The 18,897-nt window shown below is 37.4% G+C and overlaps 2 protein-coding genes across 3 annotated transcripts; one reads left to right on the top strand and one right to left on the bottom strand.

Annotated features, from left to right (window-relative positions):
- Nucleotides 1-319: 319 nt before the first annotated feature.
- LOC117972253 (uncharacterized) lies at nt 320-2,045 on the top strand. The gene is made up of 2 exons (XM_059023410.1): nt 320-343; nt 1,263-2,045. The coding sequence occupies exons 1-2, from the start codon at nt 320-322 to the stop codon at nt 2,043-2,045; spliced, it is 807 nt and encodes a 268-aa protein (XP_058879393.1).
- Nucleotides 2,046-7,573: 5,528 nt separating this feature from the next.
- LOC117399357 (RNA-binding protein 24-like) lies at nt 7,574-17,164 on the bottom strand. 2 transcript variants are annotated; one of them, XM_033998457.3, is made up of 5 exons: nt 16,746-17,164; nt 15,643-15,766; nt 15,248-15,302; nt 11,374-11,421; nt 7,574-10,350 (listed from the first exon to the last, which is right to left on the bottom strand). In XM_033998457.3, exons 1-5 carry the CDS (start codon nt 16,911-16,913, stop codon nt 10,005-10,007), a joined length of 741 nt encoding a protein of 246 aa, XP_033854348.2. In that variant the 5' UTR covers nt 16,914-17,164; the 3' UTR covers nt 7,574-10,004. The 2 variants fall into 2 exon arrangements, with proteins under 2 accessions (XP_033854348.2, XP_033854349.2); XM_033998458.3 differs by lacking the exon at nt 11,374-11,421 and having other exon boundaries at nt 16,746-17,161.
- Nucleotides 17,165-18,897: the final 1,733 nt, after the last annotated feature.

Below are 18,897 nucleotides of genomic sequence, written 5' to 3' on the forward strand. Positions count from 1 at the left end.
TCTAGCAAAATATATTCATGGATCTTTGCTTTTTTGATCATACTAGTTTTAGACCTTTTTACTTGTTTTCAGCTCTTGAACAGTTGCATATTTCAAGTTAGCGGTAACATTTGATAAGTAACTTGAACTGCAAATGTTTAAGAGCTGAAAACAAGTAAAAATGTCTAATTAAGCACGTTATTAGTTCAATTAAAGGTCTAGTTAAGTAACTGAGAGCTCGGATGGAATGAAAACCAGCAGACACAGGAGGTCCCCAGGAGTTTGAGAAGCCCTTGTCTATGGGAAACGGCATCACTTATTTATTCATGAAAAATGTAAAATGTCCATCCCATCAAGGACCAAGGTAAAGCAATTCCTGTTGGACATTAGGGAGTGGTCAGAAATTAGGGGAAAAGGGTCATCTATGTAACCGCAGAAGGTTCACAAATCTGACCCGTGTACCATGGTGAAAACAAGATATCGCCCTTTCAGGATGTGCATGGTGAGGTATGTTGAAATGACATCACAGACAGGCGATTTAACGGTTTAAGGTGCTTTATTTGTTCCCCCTCTAGACCAGGGTTTCCCCAATCTGGGTCCTGAGGACCCACTGTGTCTGCTGGTTTTCATTCCAACTGAGCTCTCAATTACTTAACTAGACCCTTAATTTAACTGATAATTTGCTTAATTATACATTTCTAGTTGTTTTCATCTCTTAAAGAGTTGCAGTGTTCAAGTTAATTATAAAATGTTATAGAGAACTTGAAATCTGCAACTGTTTAAGAGCTGAAAACAAGTACAAATGTCTAATTAAGCAAATTATCAGTTCAATTAAGGGTCTAGTGAAGTAACTGAGAGCTCACTTGTAATGAAAACCAGCAGACACAGGGGGTCCCCAGGACCAAGATTGTGAAACTCTACACCACTGTGTGTATTGGAGTTTTGTGTCCAAAAACAGGTTAACAGTCCTGATATCAAAAATGTCATCAAAATAAATACACAATCATACAGTATAGCAGAGTGCAGGTGGTGCTGGTGCTTTGTTGTGTCCGGGTGGGTGTACTGGCTACAATAGCTTCAGTTCCCGGTGTTCAGTAGGTAGCGTGCAGAAGTGAACTGTAGCAGTGAAATGTAGTGCTGTTGTGAACAGGTTGTTGTGCTGGTGCAGTTGTGCTGGTGCTTCCGGGTGTAATACTGGCTCAAGAACGTAAGTTCCTGGGAGAGTAGCAGAGTCCCGATGACAACACAAAACAACTAGACAGACAACACTTATCTTCCCAAAGTTCTCCAACTCCAACTCCAACCTCCCAACTCCAACCTCCAACCTCCAAACTCCAAACTCCAACTCCAACCTCCAACCTCCAACCTCCAACTCCAACCTCCAACTCCAAACTCCAAACTCCAAACTCCAACCTCCAACTCCAACCTCCAAATTCCAACTCCAACCTCCAAACTCCAACTCCAACCTCCCAACTCCAACCTCCAACCTCCAAACTCCAACTCCAACCTCCAACTCCAACCTCCAACCTCCAACTCCAAACTTCAAACTCCAAACTCCAACTCCAAACTCCATCCTCCAAACTCTAACCTCCAGCTCCAAACTCCAACTCCAACCTCCAAACTCAAACTCCAACCTCCAACCTCCAACTCCAACCTCCAACCTCCAACCTCCAACCACCAACTCCAAACTCCAACCTCCAAACTCCAAATTCCAAACTCCAACTCCAAACTCCAACCTCCAAACTCCAAACTCCAAACTCCAACCTCAAACTCCAACCTCCAAACTCCAACTCCAAACTCCAACCTCCAACTTCAAACTCCAACTCCAACCCCCAAACTCCAACCTCCAACCTCCAACTCCAACCTCCAAACTCCAGCCACCAACTCCAACCTCCAACTCCAACCTCCAACCTCCAACCTCCAACTCCATACAGCATGACATACAACCTTACAGGCCAAAGAACAAACACAGATTATCAATCATGCACTTAACACCTGACCACCTGCTGTACATTCCGTGGTTAAGCAGGGAGGGAAGTTCAATCTCCCTGCCCTGCCATATCTAGCCCACTTTAATACACACAAAATACCTGTTTAATTTACAAAAACCAACCACATTTGTAATGTCAAACCACATTGACATTACAAACCACCACCAAATACACATATTATTTACAGGGGCAGGCCTCGGCCTGTCACACACCCATACAGAGTTTACCTTTACTGGTCATGTTTGCAATATTATAAGAGCATCACTCTTTCATTTTAGAAATACACTCAGAACTCGGATATACGACACTCAGATACACATCATTTGCGTTTTACCGTAAATTAATGCACTTACCCGTCACACACGATTTCCGATTCCGTCACCAGTTTTCTAATACAAAGCTCATCTCTTCAATGTTACAATTTATTTGATTATCCGTCACAGCCCACGTTTTTTTTTGGCATAGGGGGAGATTTTAATGAGATCCTTGACTTGTTTCTGGATAAATCAGTACCAGGGATTATTAAGAATCCTTGTAATAGCAAGTGTCTGGCAGAACTGAGTAGAGAGCTGGGCCTGATAGATGTATGGCGATTAATGTATCCCACACAAATGGATGATACATTTTATTCCTCAGCGCAGAGTGTCATCTAGAATTGACAACTTTTTAATTTCCATAATTCTAGTTACAGCTGTTAGATGACAGTTTTAGCCTTAAATCTGGTTCCACATCCAGCCTATTCCAGTACTTTGAGTTCAAATCAACAAGCACAGAAAATCCACTTTCACAAGATTATGTGGTGGCAAACGGCATCAGGTACTTTACTGCCTTGTCGGACAGTTCCGGGTACTCCGATTGAATGTTTAACCAGAAATCAGTCCGTTCCCTTTCAATTCGAAGACGACCACCAACAACATTATGTATGGGATATGCCTGCCCATTGGGTAGGTAATTGCTGAGCTCTCTATACCAGAGCTGCCGATAGGCCCCTTCCTGGGATAACACACTCAGAGCCCGAACCCTCAATGCAGGGTGACAGAAACGCACCTCAAGTGGGCATATGCAGCAGAGGCGCAGGCAGCTCGCCTGTCAAACACGGCGTACTGTGCGAGTTCCCGCTCCCTGAGCCGGTGGCCACGGAGCTACATCTCCTGTCCGGCACGCTGCTGCAGATCTCCAGTCTCCAAGGGCAAGCTCTTGGCAAGCTCTTGATTGTGGCTCGCAGACAGCTGTGAGGCGTCCCGGCAGGTGGCTGCGTTGCTCCCGCGTGAGGCAGGTCGAACCGCTAGTGAGCTCCTCCAACACGGACTGTCACCAGGACAGTTGCAGTCCCCACGGCTCCGCTGGGTGACCTAAGGCATCGCCTACAGAGCACACCAGCAGTGAACAACCGGGCCCACCCAGCAGGCAGAGGGAATGCAGGACGTGGCCAGCCCACACACCAGCGTCCCAGGAGGCATTTCCAGGGCCAACGCCCTAGACAGCCACCCCAAACTGCCCCGCCGCAACCTCAGGAGCCCCAGCAGAGAAAGATTATTTCCCCCCCCCACACACATTCTGGATTTTTCTCGCATCGTTTAAAGAGATAACAGAGATTATTGTGTTTTAGTAGATTATCCTGCTAAGCAGGACAGGTTTACAGCCCCTAACCTTAACCAGCCACATGTAATCTGTTTTGCTTTCTATTAAAACCAAACTTGAATCCTACTACAACTAAGACAATATGTCATTTAAATAAATGTGCTTAAACTCTTAACCATGTGTTTGATGCACACACCACTGGGACTTTTTAAAGCACTGAACATTGACAAAAGCTTACTGCTTACTCAAACACCATCTTCCAATCAATTATAGAGGAAGAGATTAGAATTGTAATGCCCCTTTAATCAATTGTGACTTTCGAAACTGCTCCTGCTGCCACCACTTTGTTATATAGCAGCCCAACTGGGATTCACAAAGAAGTAGTGTGACCCGATTATTCAAACATTATTCAAATCTTTGGAATTAGCTCTGTGTATCAATGCTGTACTTGTCATGCTTCATGGTTGTCCCTTGAATGGACAGAGTATCTGCAGTCAGTAATTTAAAAATATTCCTGGGTATTGGTAATCTCTCTGGTCACACTCGATGTCTGATGTAATGTGGAAAATTTAGAATGCTGTGTCATGGTGTAAGACAACTCTGCTGAAAGTATTCGGTTACACAGGCAGAAATAGGACAGCAAGTCTCAGTCACCTGCTGTTTGGCATTTCTTATTCATTAGAAGGCACAAGGTTATTAATGGTACAGCATGGTGCTCTACTACACTCTAATAACCTTAATGTATATGAACTAATCAAAGCCAAATTAGGTCTTAGTTACAGATTACAACAATATCTACATCGCTTCCAACCCTTTTATTACCGCTACCCCATCAAGTGGAAGGCGTTCTGTTTTTGTCAGCCTTTTCCTTCTTTTTTGTTACACAATATCTTGTGAAAAAGGTTTGTGGGACATAATGTAATTCTGAAGGTGGGCAGAGGGTTTGGTGGTAGTAACTCCAGTGTAAACAAAGCTGTGACACATCACTGTCTCGAGGAGGTAGAAAGAACACATGGTGGACATACAGATACCAACACAAATTAAATATTGGCTACAGTACATACGGACATAAAAAGAACATGAGAAAAGTTTGGGACATGGTCTTTCCATCATCGCCAGCTGCACTATTCACAGCAGCCACTGGATTTATTACATGAGAGTAGCTTTTATTTGCTTCATGTTTTCACCAAGATAAAATGAGATAGTAGTGGTGGGGACCAACCAAGACTTAGCTTTGCCTGTAATGTTTTTGTCAGGGGAACCTGTTGTGTTGGGGGTACTGTTGATTGTTAGGGTGAGACAGTGGGGTAGATGCCAGTTATGTTCAGGTGGGGGCTTTTAACCCTGGAGCAAATGCTGAATGGCTGGGTGTTAAGAGCATGAGTGTGGAGTATGATTGTGTCTCGTGTGTCTATTGCTGTTGTCTGCATCTGAGAGTGCCTGCTCGAGAGAGTGCTAGAGAGGGCCGTCGGGGGTTTATGAATCACTGTGTTCAGTAGCTGCCTTCGTCTTTTATTTGCTCCTAGTTTCCAGTTCCCATTCACTATTCTTATTCATTCAATAAACAATGGCTTGAGCCTTTCGCACCCCTTGTTACATTATTCTACTGGCTAATGGATCCCCAATGTCACTGTGACTAAAAGGAATTAGACATTTTTTCCCCCAATTTAGACTAAAACGCAATCGCACGAGCCATTCTTGACCTCCCTCCTCACTAATGCACCCTTGTGCACAGAATTAAGATTACTTAGTTAACTACATCACACTTTCTACAAAAACAAATACAAAATATAAAAGTACAAGAAAATGACAAATAATCTTAAAATAAACAAATTAAAAATTAATAAAGTGAAAAGTCCCTCTTGTCATTGCCTGTCAGCTGGCAGTCAGATGTTACAGTGAAAGGTGTGGGGTTTTCACAGGGATTGAACAGATTGCGGTTAACTTCTTAAAACAATAAATCCCTTTTTTAAAAATATTGAACTGTTACATTCCTAAATAACTCCTGCTCCAGATTAACCACTAACAACAGTGTCATCAACAACACTAGTTTGTGGAAATTAACAATCAACAATTTTTATATTTTTATACATTCCACCAGTTTAAAAGTATACAATAATTATTGTTGTATTACGACTCTTAAAATATGTCCACCTAGCAACGGGGACAAATTGTCATGGGGAACCAATTGTCACGGGGAAGAATTGTTACATAATGTACAGTGTACAGAGAACACAATGTTATTTCAGTGCAATGATTTATACATTTAAAATAAATTAAGCACTGTAAATGTGTGTGTGTGTGTGATTTCTATTTATTTTTAAAATGGACACCTCATTATTTTGGACAACCTATCTGTCTCCAGACATGTCCAGTTTAGCGAGGGACTGCTGTAACCCCATTTACACTGTTGACTGCATTCAGCCATAAAATCATATTTTAGTACATAATAGATGTATTATTTATTAGATTACATAAAAAAAGGATTCAAGAAAGGAGGGCTTGCATTAAGCTATGGAGATTGGCCACAAAAGGAATTGCTATGAATTGATACTTTTCATGTTATTCATTCAGCTGCGGAATGACTGACTGCTTAATTATGAATGGGATGAGTTGGTCCATCTAATATAATATAATGTATTTATCATTCACACAAATTTAATTTTTTTACAGTTTTCGTTTGACCTTCATATTGACCCCTTGCAGCCTTTGAATTCCACTTCAAATAGCTATTAGCAATGTGAATCATCTCTATGTCAAAATCCCTACAAATGCTTTGAATGGAAAGACCAACAGACTCACAAAGTTGCTAGACCTTATATGTTGAGCTTTGACCTGGCTGACTCCTCCACTCTTAATTCATTGTATTCATACAGAAATTGACACTGAGATATCAAAGATATTTTTAGAGCAGGATGGTTTGTCTATTCTGAGATTTTGTTTTTTTGCAAACGGTTGAAATATATGTATTTTTGCACAATTTGGCAGCATTGTGTAAAGAAAAAAGTAAATAAATTGACCTACGAGTACTGTAATATCTAGAATCCTCATGAACTTCCCATGCCAGTCTTCCTTTCCTCATCCTGTACACAGATTACAAACGTCTGTTTAAATGCTAGCCATAAAACTGTTTTTAGTGTTTCGTGTTTTATGTGCTAACAATTGCAAGACGAAACATGCTAGGAAGATGACCTTTAGTGGCAGTGAGTGACGACTTCTGCCTGCAGAGCTAAATAGCCTTAAAACAAAATGTACGTTAATTTCTCCATCAATGCAAATGAAGGAAACCATTTTTAATAGTACATTTATAGCACATTCCTTCATGCTTAACTTCCTTTCTGGTTGCCTTTCATGCACACACATTAAGAAAGTAAGGACTGCTTATTTCAACCTCACAACAAGTGATAACAGCTACAGCTACAGGGTAAGTCTGTTAAATTTGATCTAATGCTGTCTTAGGCTCGAACAAGAGTTCAGAAGTCAAAAAGATCATTTTTGTACCACTGGTGAAAGACTCTGCTTGATAGCTGTCACTTACATATAAACTGGCTATGTAGATTACATTCAAGGGACTTTTTTTTTTTTTTAAACTTGATGTTTTTGGTAGGAAATTAGAATGTATAGTGCTGTATTAGTTCATTGATCCAGAACAAATGACTAAACCAGGATTTAGTCATCATATGTGAGTGAAGCATAAAAATATAGACAAACAATGCAGTACAATTATGTATATGCAGAAACTGAAATCTACATCAGTTAATACAATAAGGTACTTTAAATGTACATACATTAATTTGTCTTGCTTTTTTTTTTTTTTAAACAAACAAAATAATATTGAATGATCCATATATCCATATATTTTACAGGTTTAATAGAAGAACTGATAATGGAAAAAACAGTTTATATATATATATATATATATATATATATATATATATATATATATATATATATATATATATATATAAACTGTTTTTTCCATTATCAGTTCTTCTTTATGTAGGGGGCAATAATTCCAGAAATTTGAACTCCTTCAGAGATTTTATTCTAAAAAAGAAGGGAAGTAAATCACCTTGAGGACTGTATGTAGGATGCAAGAGTCAGATTTTCAACTACCAAAATGACTTTGATAGTAATGCAGACTGTACTGTACGGGTACATAGCTGATAACTGTCTGCGTTGAATCAACTGTCTCGCAATGGCCAGCAGATCAAAGGCTTACACTGTATGAAATGAAATAGCAGTAGTAGCCAGCGAGGAACCATCTCCAGTGCCATGAAAGAAATAGAACATTCAGTTTTAGATGAGGGCAATTTCACTCTGACTGGCAAGTTATTTTGCAAGTGCAGTCCAAACATTTGTCTGGGTCCAATTCATATGGTATAAGGACATACAGTTGTTGACCTTGAACAGAAAAACACATGCAAGCTTTTCTTTGGATGCTAGGGTTCAATTTCCTGTTAAGTGTTTAAATGCAGTATTGTATTTTTTTCACTTTGCATGCATTTCAATGACAGAGAAAATAGCTGTTATTTATGTCACATATAGGCTGTCATTTTTTTCTGAATAAATACAACATGTGTTTTTTTTATTTAATTTAAGTAAGTGTAAATAGTACAGAAGATCTGAAATCATAAATGTAATACCAAACATGACTGTTGCATTTAAATTGTATATAACACTGGCTTTTCCCAAATACTTTACATAATCCAGTGATGTTGAAAAGTTTCCTTAAAAAGCTCCCTTTTCTGTCATGTTTTCCCTTGTAAGAAATCGTTCAAGTATAAAAATTCCCAACAGTGTAAAATAGTCCATTTGATGAAGATCTTAACAATAAAAAGCACAAGTATTGAAGCTTTACAGGACAATACATTCTAATTTCTAAGCAGCTTTTGCCTTTTTTCCTTCCTAGCAAATGTAATTATCATAGCAAAGATACATTTTCTAACAGGCCTGCATTTAAAATATCTTTCATAGAAAAGGCATTAAACTAGTAAATATTTAATGTCATATTCTAAAATATATAATTGTACAGTGCACATACAGATTTGTATCGTATCTTAAATAAACCCTAGTCAACATTTTTGGTTGAATATGTGAATTAATATTCTAGAACTAAAACCTACTTAATAACTTATATGCCATGAGATGAACACATAATATTAATTTTCACAATACTGCATCTAAAGTTCCCTTCTTTAGTGCGCAACAGTCAAACTTTCAAAATAAATATTCTTTTTCTTAAATAGCATTACAAATATTATAAGGCACAATAAGAACCACATACTAATATTTAACCCCTTGAAACTACAGTGTTGCTTTTTCGAACAAAGCACGATTTGCATAAGATATTTCATATTGGCAGGTAGACATTCATTTCAATTGTGTTGCTGTACCAACCATTAAAAGAAAATATACAAAACATGCCAAAGGTGTCTGCTGTTCATGTTGACCGAAATAGCAGGTTTTAAAGGGTTAAGTTTCACATTTTTTCCCCTGTATTTCATTCAGAGCCATGGGCAGGTGCGATAAATAGAAAGAGAAGGTCTGATGTCGTCAAGGGCTGATCCTATTTCAGAATCAGAATAGCCGACACCAGCAGTTAAAGTTTCCCAAAAGGACGGGGAGAGGGATTAAAATGTGACAGCTCATCAAACAAGCACAAGTGATGCGTTCTTTCCAGAGCTGTCTGTGCTACTGATTGTCCGGACAGCTGTTGCACCCATTTATTCCACATCACCGGCTCCAGAGTTCCACTCATGCAGAGATGAGAAAAGAAAATAACTTTGGTGCCTGTCCATTTAAAAAAAAAACAAAAAAAAGAAAAACAAAGAAAAAAGAATAATTTTGAATGGCTGAGTGCCTTAAATTGTTCAATGCCCGTAAAATATATCAAAATCTTGATTTTCCTAAAAGAAGAAGAAAATAATAATAATAATAATAATAATAATAATAATAATAATAATAACAACAACAACAACAGTCTTGCATAGGTCAAAGTGAAAGTCAGAAAGGACATTCAGCACTCGGAAGTTGAAAGGTAGTTCTTACACATGATATGAGCTACATTTTCTTTTTTTTTTTTGCTTACTTCTTTCATTCCCTGATTTGCACTTTTGAAAACAGTGCTGGAAAATACTATATTTCCCTGATAACCAGAAAAAGTAGATGCACTTGTGTAGACTGTACTTAGAAGACCATTTTTTTTTTTTTTTTTTTTTTTTTTTTTTTTTTTAAGATACAGGGTTTCTAGTCTCATTCTGTATGCATTTATAACATGGTGAGATTTCTAACAGTCATAACAATACTAGATTATTAATAACAAAAATAAGTCAGCTGTTATTTCATACAGTTTTGCTTTATCATCACTCCTAAGCTGTAAGGCCATGGAACATAATATTTGTAAGTCTATATCATTATTACTGTTTTCCTTTCTCATCCAATGCTCTGTTGTTATTGCATGCGGTCTGTCTGAAGCTGCTGTGGCTGGTACTGGCCGAAGGCTGCGGCCGCTGCTGCAGCTGAGCCAGGGGCCGCGGCAGCGAGAGGCTGCTGGACCGCGTAGCCGTAACCGGCAGCAGTGAGATAGCCTGCTGCGGCCGGGGAAGCTGCATAGGGGTACTGTTCATAAGCTGCGGCGGCTGCAGCAGTGGCGGCTGCGGAATACTGTGCGTATGCGGCTCCGGTGTAGTCGATGTACGGAGAGGTGGCTGCTGCTGTGGCTGCAGTTTGCGGCACATGTGGGATCATGACTCCCTGCTGCATAAATGCCTGAGGATAGACATAGTGAGCTGGGATCCTGTGGGGCAGAACAACATGCGTTAGCAGTGAGGCAAAAATAAAAACAGCTAAATGTTTCAAATGCTCCATACAATACAATAAAATAAAAAAAAAACACCAAGAAAACTCCATCTAGTTGTTATTAGGGACATAGGGTTGCCACAATAGAGGACTATGAAATAGTAAAACAACTGGACATCGACTCTTCATATTTTACTTAATAGAGTCCTTCTAAAAAATAAATAAATAAATAAATAAATAAATAAATAAATAAATTTTAAAAAAAAGTGGGCTGCATCCCATTAGCTTTTTTTCACGTTGCATTGCACGCTGCATTAAAATTGAGAGATGAAAGAGCACTGTCTAAATTGCATTAGCCATTTTGAAAGACAGACACTTTTCAGAAATGACTCACTTTCTGTACTCTGCACTGTTATGAAGTCTCCTGAAAAAAAGCTTTTGGGAATTTGACGAACATAAAAAGCATGGTATATATGTATATATATATGTATATATATATATATATATATATATATATATATATATATATATATATATATATATATAAAACTTTGTTATAAAAAAACTATTCTGCATGGACATAAAAAATAGATAATAATGCCACTGATTGCAAAAACAAAAACAAATTTTAAACCATCATTGATACTGCAGAGTTTTTCCAAGTTATTCAAAGTCTACTATGGCAACCCTATTTAGTTTGCTATGCAGTCTCAGCACTCATTAATTATATAATCAAATCTCCACAACCCCAGTCACCCTTATTAAAAAAAAACAAAAACCCAAAAAACAAAGGCAGGCGACAAAAGGATTTCAAAACAAAGTCCACAAGTGTCATAAACACAGCAGAATCACTCTTTAAAAAAAAAAAAAAAAAAAAAAAATCCAGTGCAGCTCTCACTCGTGTTTGTTTAAAGTGGCTCCTGTAACAGCTACACAAATGCTATTAAAAACACAGCAGTGAAATCTCAGTATGTGTGCATCACACCCCGCTAAAAAGGTCACAAGGACATTCCGGTCAAACCTAGGTTTATATTGCAGGCCCTCTGTGTCTGGATTGCTTGTCTGTCGGCTTATATGCAAAAGAGGGTTAAAGAGAGACCTCAGTAGACAAATAGGGAGAATACAAAGCCTAATAGGTCAAAGCATGTTAGATTCTAGGAAACGTAAAAACAAAAACATACATCTGTGAATTGCAGGATACGTTTCTTACTGTATTATTAAGGGTACAGAAGGTATTTGTGATGGTCTTCAACTTCTTGTATCATGTTTAAAAGTTTTTAAGCATATTTTGTTTATTTTTTATATTCACTTCAACTGGGAATTCTACTAAAAGATATTACGAATCCCAAGATAACCACAGTACATAATCCTGTTTATTGATTTTTTTGTATTATTCTAATGTTCTATTCAATGAAAAAAAAAACACATTATTGTACTTGCAAGAGGTGTGTATATACAGTATATATATATATATATATATATATATATATATATATATATATATATATATATATATATACACACCCTTTGTTTTTAAACAAAGTATAAAATGTTGGATTTAGATTGGTCTAAACGACTATTTAATTCACTAAACAGGAGAGTAAGATGGATGGATGCAGGTGTCCCTATTTATCCTGCCCTCTGGGGTGGTTAAAAAAAAGGAGAGAGAGAGAGACTGTGTTCAACCTCCGTCAGCTTTTAGGAACAGGTGTCTGGGTGTGAAACCTTATCTGTCAGCCTCACACTGGAACACACAGTGCACTCCTGGCATCTTTGCCTACCCACTGATTGACAGCAAGGGCTGCAGCAGTGCTATTTTTGTTGCTGTGTCATCCAATGGCTGTATAAGGTCAAAGGGAACAACTTCCTGTTCACAAGATACTGTCTGTAAGTATCAAAATTCTGTCAGTCGTTAACCCCTTCTGTGCCGTCTTTTAAACCCCTCATGTGTTCACATCTTGTTCTTTGGTTGTTCTTTTGTTTTGGAACAGCTGTGGGCTGTGGCTTTTTTTTTCTAGTACCTTTCAAAAAATGTTTTTGTCCAAAATTGACTTTCCATAAAAAGCTGAATACAGCACGGATTTGTATTAAAACACAGAATATCTGTTTAAACATGTTCGCTTGAAGTTTACTCTATTCTTTAATCATGGTATATTCTATACTGTGAACTTGTTGCTCAGGTGCGATGCTAAAATACAGTCAGCAACGGCACTGAAGCAACTTACACTTCAACAGTCACAGAATATAAACCTGATTTTGTCTGAAGAGTCTGCAAAGCCCATTCAGACCAGGCTAGCCTGAACAGGTGCACAGTCTTTAGGGTTCAGGTCTAGATGCATTTTTTGTTTGCATTTTTTTAAATGGGTTGAATGGACTCCAAGGCACAATTAAATAAAGATTCTGACATTTTAAAAAGGCTTGGAGAGCACCTGTTATTTTCCACCTGGATTAAGTCTCATACATTATTTATCATGGCTTTTGTCAAAAGCTGTCATTTGCCAAAGGAGCTTGAGGTGAGGGGCAAAAATATATTTTTGAAAAATGAATAGGGTGTTAACAGCCTTCCTTTCCCCTGATAGATAGATAGATAGATAGATAGATAGATATAGATGTATAATATGTATAATGCATATTACGTAAACAAAAGTTGTTATTAAAATCCGCTACCAAATCGTTATTACATACATGGCGCTGCTGCCGTGTATGGAGCAGGGTATAGTATCCAAAGCAGTGGGCTCGTACCTCTAGTGGCTGTATTGCTTCAGTAAAATATGTACTGAATACCTAGTGTACAAGACAGTGTAAGAGAAGTACTATGGTAGAATATTTTTGAAACATACAAAATATACGCTAACACTAATAATTTTTATCTCGAAAACTGAGCACTGTCCGCCCCTCCCCTCTCCAGCTCGTGTTATCCAGAGGCAAACCTTTAATTTCTTCATTCACCGCCTCGACAGCAAAGCGTTGAACGTAAGACATACGCTGTATTTAAAGAAATGTCTCAAAACTCCTCTGCTGTTTGGGATTTTTCTGTTAAATGCCCAGACGACCAAAAAAAAAGTTGAATGCAAACTGTGCAAGTGACTCGTATCATGGAGGCACAACCAATCTCTGGGGTCACTTGACAAGCGTAAGTTCATATTATTATTATTATTAGTATTATTAATACTTTGAATAGTAGTAAAATTTGACGGATAACCTGCTTGGAACGGTGACTGTTAAATCAAGCTTTGTAAGCTTACTGTATAGATCGCAAGCAGCATCAATTACGTGTAAATAAACAACGTGTATTTTTATTTTTATTTAAATTATAAAAACATGATGACTGTTCTTTATACATATCTTTAAACTGCATGTGAATGTTTTATTCCATTTATATGGATTACCTGTGAAATAATAGGATTTTCAATCAAATATAAACAAGTAGATATGGTGACATCACCTGTAAATTATGCAAAATGAGTACCATTGAAGGTTCGAACCTTCCTTCGGTAATATGTTCCGAACCTTCGAAGGTCAAAATGTAACCTTTGTTGCAGCCCAAGTTAACTCTTAATAAAACCAAATTGCTTCTCTGGAAAGCAGGGGTTTCTTTCTGTTGCATGGTTTCACTGATTGATAGTAAAGGTCTCCGCACACTGCAGTATTTGGTACAGAAAAGTTGGTTGTATATGTAGAGGCTAAACATCCCTGTCAGACTGAACACAGCTGGGGTGCTGGAAATGCTGGCCTATCCTTGTGGTTTTACACCTCATAACCAGTGCTTGACAAACAACAGAGCTACCTCTTCACTGCAGCATTGTTCTTAGAAGTGTACCATATAGGGATTTAAAGAAACATACTTTAGCAGTTATTTAAACTAAAGAATACAGTGAGGCTTGTGAAGGGAAACAGTCCTTCTAAGGAGGTAGAGAGCTGGAAGCATGTAGTTAATTGAAAGAAACAAACCAACACCAACAACAAAAAAAGAAAGAAAATGGAAAGAAAAAAAACGCAACATGCAAGCAATGAGTTGATTTTTGTCATAATTCACACAAACTTAGCACTCACTCACTACAACAAAAATGTATTTTGTTAACAAAAAAAAAAAAAAAAAAAAGAAGAAAACCACAGGCTACAGCATGAAAGCATAAAAAAGACCCTTTGCTCCCCATGGCAAAGTCAACACTCCTCAACAAAAGGAAAAACACCAAATCCTCACTACAGCTTTTTTCAATTAAATAAAAGCACACAGTTTAGCTATCAACACCACTTCATTACGGTAAAAAAAAGCACACACAGCTCTATTGACTATTTTTTTTTAAAATAACAACATACATGCATCGTTAATCACCATTTTAGCTTGTTTGTGTGTGTTTGAGTCTACTGGTTACAGTTTAAGATCTGCTCAATTCAGAACAGAACTATTCCACCTCATATCCTTCTCATGACACCAGTTATCTTAACTGTAAACGACCCTGTCAGATCAGAAAGAAATACATAAAATTGAGTCAAGTGTGAAAAAAGATGTTAATAAATAAATAAATAAATAAATAAATAAATAAATAAAGGGGGGGCACAGTGGTCTGTATACAACACACCTCGTTTCAGAGACACAGTGACTGGGTTCTTATTTTTTTAGCAGGCTGGTATAGGTAGTAACAACACACAACGTGACTCAATCATAACATGTCTTTTTGGTTCTTTTGTAGCCTTTTAAACTCAAAATACAACATTGGAAAAAAATATGAAGTTATCTGGAAAGAAAATAGAAAATATCCAAGAGTTAATAATATAGTCCAGTAATATGTTTCCACAGACAGAAATACATGATATACTGTACAGAACTACATAATATTATTAGTACATCTGTACATTGAGTGTATTTAGTTTCAAGAAGGATGATGACATACCCATAAGGCCTCTGAATGAATGCAGGGTGGATCTGCTGAACCCCAAAGGCAAAACCTGATGATGAAAGGTACCAGAACCCAATTAAATTATAGTAGGCCACGTATATAAACTAATTGCAATGGCATTTGTAAACAATGTAAAAACAGTTCAATACCCAAGCCAACCCATTCCCACTTACAGGATAAGTCACTGAAACATGCAAGTCGACTTTTGCCTGCAATATAAAAATTTAAAAAAAACTTTGACCTTGCTATGTTTGAAATATGTTGCAATTACAGAAATCACAAACAGAAGCTATAATCCTGCTCTAAAAATGACAGTATTACTCATTGCTAATGCACCTGTTCAAAAACATTATGCTATTGCAAAGCAAACCTTTTTTTTTTGTCCTCACCTGGTTGCATTACTCTCGGCTTTGCTCCCAGGTACGCAAGGTTCACATTGGCTTTCCTGCCATCTATGATGGGATTGGGATCCTTACAGGCCCTTTCTGCAGCTGACCTGTCAGCCATGGTGACCTCAAAAATACAAACATTTTATTAGAACTAAGTTTGCTAGAGCAATGCATATACATTGTAATGTGAGGTTTACAGTGGAATCAAAAAGCGTCATGTTGGAGTTTTATTTTGTCACTGCAGTATGTCAACGCACAACACGGTAGTCAGGAAAAGAGCAACAACTACTTAGTTATTCTTAACGCAATTCAAAGTATACTGTTTAAATTAATTTATTTAGTCCACGAAAAAACTCTGTTTATAAAGTTTCTGCAAGCAATGTCCCATTTGTACCCTGACATGTTGCAAAAACAAGACAAAGTACTGCCCCTCAGCACTTGGCTAATGATGTTGACAACTGCGTTGGCATGCCTGATAAACAACGTCTCTTTACCGTGTTAGACTCCGCCTTTTTGGTGTTCAGTTTCTCTTTATTTATTTATTTTAGTTTGTGCTATTTTATTCAAAATTAACGGTTTATGTAATAACATAAACTAAACATTCCACTACCCACATTTCGGTGGTAGTCGTGGCCTTAACACTGTTGTTTATTTATCTATTTACTCCAACCTAAACATTTTTCCATGTTATCACATCCAAGGTCCTGTCATTCCTGCTCTTGCTAGGGGGTTTGTGTACTTTCTAACCAGCACCATGTCGCGGTTTGCAATGCCACCAATTCGCAGCGTTTGTTTGGGTTTTCTATGTCTAGCTTTCACTTTTAACTGTTCTTTAATAGTTTCTAATAGCCTCAAATAGTCGAAAACTCTTATTCTCGATCTCGACAGATAAAATGAGACTGCTTTCGCATTCCAGTCCATGCAGCTTATTTTGGTGTAACTTCCGTGAACAACATTGGAACTAGTAACAGCCCTGGCTGTGCTGTGCTGTGGTAGATTGTTTTTTGTTAGTTTTTTTTTTTATTTAATTTTATCTTATTTATTTATTTATTTTGTATAAGCACATGTAAAAAATACTACTCATATTAATTGTAAATACTTACGAATCCATAGCCTCTGGATTTTCCAGTCTGCCTGTCAGTAATCACCACAGCTTCTTCTATTTCCCCGAACACCTCAAAGTATTTCCTGAGACTCGAATCTGTGGTATGGTAGGGCAGACCCCCAACAAAAATCTTCGTGTAGGTGGTATCTTTCTGGGTAGTGTGCATCTTCACCAAATACTAGTGCAAAGCAATTGACAGAACAAAAAATAATAGTGCAATTTTGTACTTAACTTAAATTATAATTATTACAAAAAAAAAATTAAAATAAAAAGGAGAGTTAGAAACACAACTAAAGAAATTCGAGGTAGATGTAGTTTCAACACTGGGAAAAAATGGATTGTACAAACAAGTGAAGACAGTTCTCCGTCTGCTTGTTTCTGTTGCAAGCGAGTTCACAAACCCATGCCACTAAATGCACTCTGTACAAACTCCACCCCGTTTAGAACGGAGGAGGGATTACTGCTCAAATTCATCCCCACCCACAACACACTTCAGCAGACAGCTGCTTTTGCAGGCAGATGTGAGATGGGTTCTTTGTTTGGTGGGTCACCGCTTGCTTTGATAAATCCCACTGGCAACACTTCATGGCAACTTTTTAATTATATACAGGACATGTAAGTTTTATTTTTCATCACACTACTCAGTGAAGTATTAAACTACTGTATGGTGAGCTACTTTCCGGTCATAAGACAACTTGACACATATTGTTTGTTGCATAAACACATTTTAAAAATATTTAAAACGGAATCTAAAGAAAAACGTTTTTCGTAATTAACTGGTATGAAAACCTTTTTTGCAACACACTATTTGTTATATACTGTCAATATACTTAAAACCATTTTGTGCTGACTTGTATAGACATTTTTCCAAATTTCCAAATTACTTCTCATCACCAGGCCTCAGAAATGCAGTAACGTACTGTAGACAATGTAAATTAAATATGCGCCTGTTAGGCCTGTGTCACAGTTATAACTTCTTAGTGGAGTTGCTAAAGTAACATTTTATTCTGTTGTGTTATATTTTAGTAAGCTTTTACTTTTAAAATGATTTAGAGTCACTTAAACATTAGTGGGAATCCTTAACATTGAAAAGGAAAATGATATAGTGACATTTTCTCGGATTAAACAAGGAATCCCTGCATTTGTAGCGTGCAGATTTGCACAATAAATAGATATCGACACCAATGCTTTGCATAGTGATAGATGTCATTCACTGATAGACACTTGAGCAATTATGACTGAGTGAAACCTGCTCTATCATGTTTAGAAAGACATGACCAGCAGGGATGCCAATGTCAGACCCAAATGAGTGAGATTTGAGATAAATTAATACTTATTGAGCCCAAAAGTTATTTAAAGGATTCTCACTTACTGTATGTCATGTCCAGACATGCCCAATTCCAGACCAGCTGAACTCTGAGTTATCTGTCCAAACTTAGAATGACACAGAGAATACAAATGAAACAACCATTATTTATGAAAAGATTTTTGGACACTTTAGCAGGATACAGAAAGTTAAAAATGATAGCCAGAATGAGGCACAGTGCTATAATATGGACATTTTCATTGTTTGTTGTCTTCAGGAGTTGCATGAATTGGTCCTACACCATTTGAAACCATGGCTGGGCTGTAGATGAACATATCCTATATAACATTAGAATACACAGTTGCTTGTAGAATGACTTGTAGGTAAGTCGTTTGTAGTCAGTTTTATCCCATTAAGACTCCACGCACACTAAACATCTAATCACTGAATAAATAATTGCACCCTCCTAAAATATATGCAAAATATAACAAGCTCAGTGCAGTAGTTCAGACATTGGCATTTATTACTAGTGCAGTACGATTGGTTAGGACATTTGTTATGCTTGACATCATATCCCCCTCAAAAACATTGCAATGGTAACTTACAAGACTGCTACAGATATTCAATATGGTATATTGCATTGGTAGTAAATGGATAATGTTTGTGTACCATGGCACTGTGGTACACAAACATTAGAATAGTATTATTAGACTGTTATATAGCCCACGCTATATAGCTCACAGTTAAAAACGACCTGATTTTAGGCCTATAGTATGCTAATCAGAGTTCACTATCAGTATTTTTCTTTAATAGGTCTTGTTTGCATCAACTGGACTATGTTTAT

The sequence above is a fragment of the Acipenser ruthenus genome, chromosome 4, assembly GCF_902713425.1.
Source record: "Acipenser ruthenus chromosome 4, fAciRut3.2 maternal haplotype, whole genome shotgun sequence".
Lineage (NCBI taxonomy): Eukaryota > Metazoa > Chordata > Actinopteri > Acipenseriformes > Acipenseridae > Acipenser > Acipenser ruthenus.

Excerpts from the sequence above, each read along its gene's own strand:
- LOC117972253 (XM_059023410.1), top strand. The coding sequence starts at position 320 with ATGTCCATCCCATCAAGGACCAAG. Across the intron at positions 344-1,262 it reads CCATCCCATCAAGGACCAAG|TTCTCCAACTCCAACTCCAA; the intron begins GTAAAGCAATTC and ends ATCTTCCCAAAG.
- LOC117399357 (XM_033998457.3), bottom strand. The coding sequence starts at position 16,913 with ATGCACACTACCCAGAAAGATACCACCTACACGAAGATTTTTGTTGGG. Across the intron at positions 15,767-16,745 it reads AATCCAGAGGCTATGGATTC|GTCACCATGGCTGACAGGTC; the intron begins GTAAGTATTTAC and ends TGTATTTTTGAG. Across the intron at positions 10,351-11,373 it reads GGCCTGCAATATAAACCTAG|GATCCCAGCTCACTATGTCT; the intron begins GTTTGACCGGAA and ends TCTGCCCCACAG.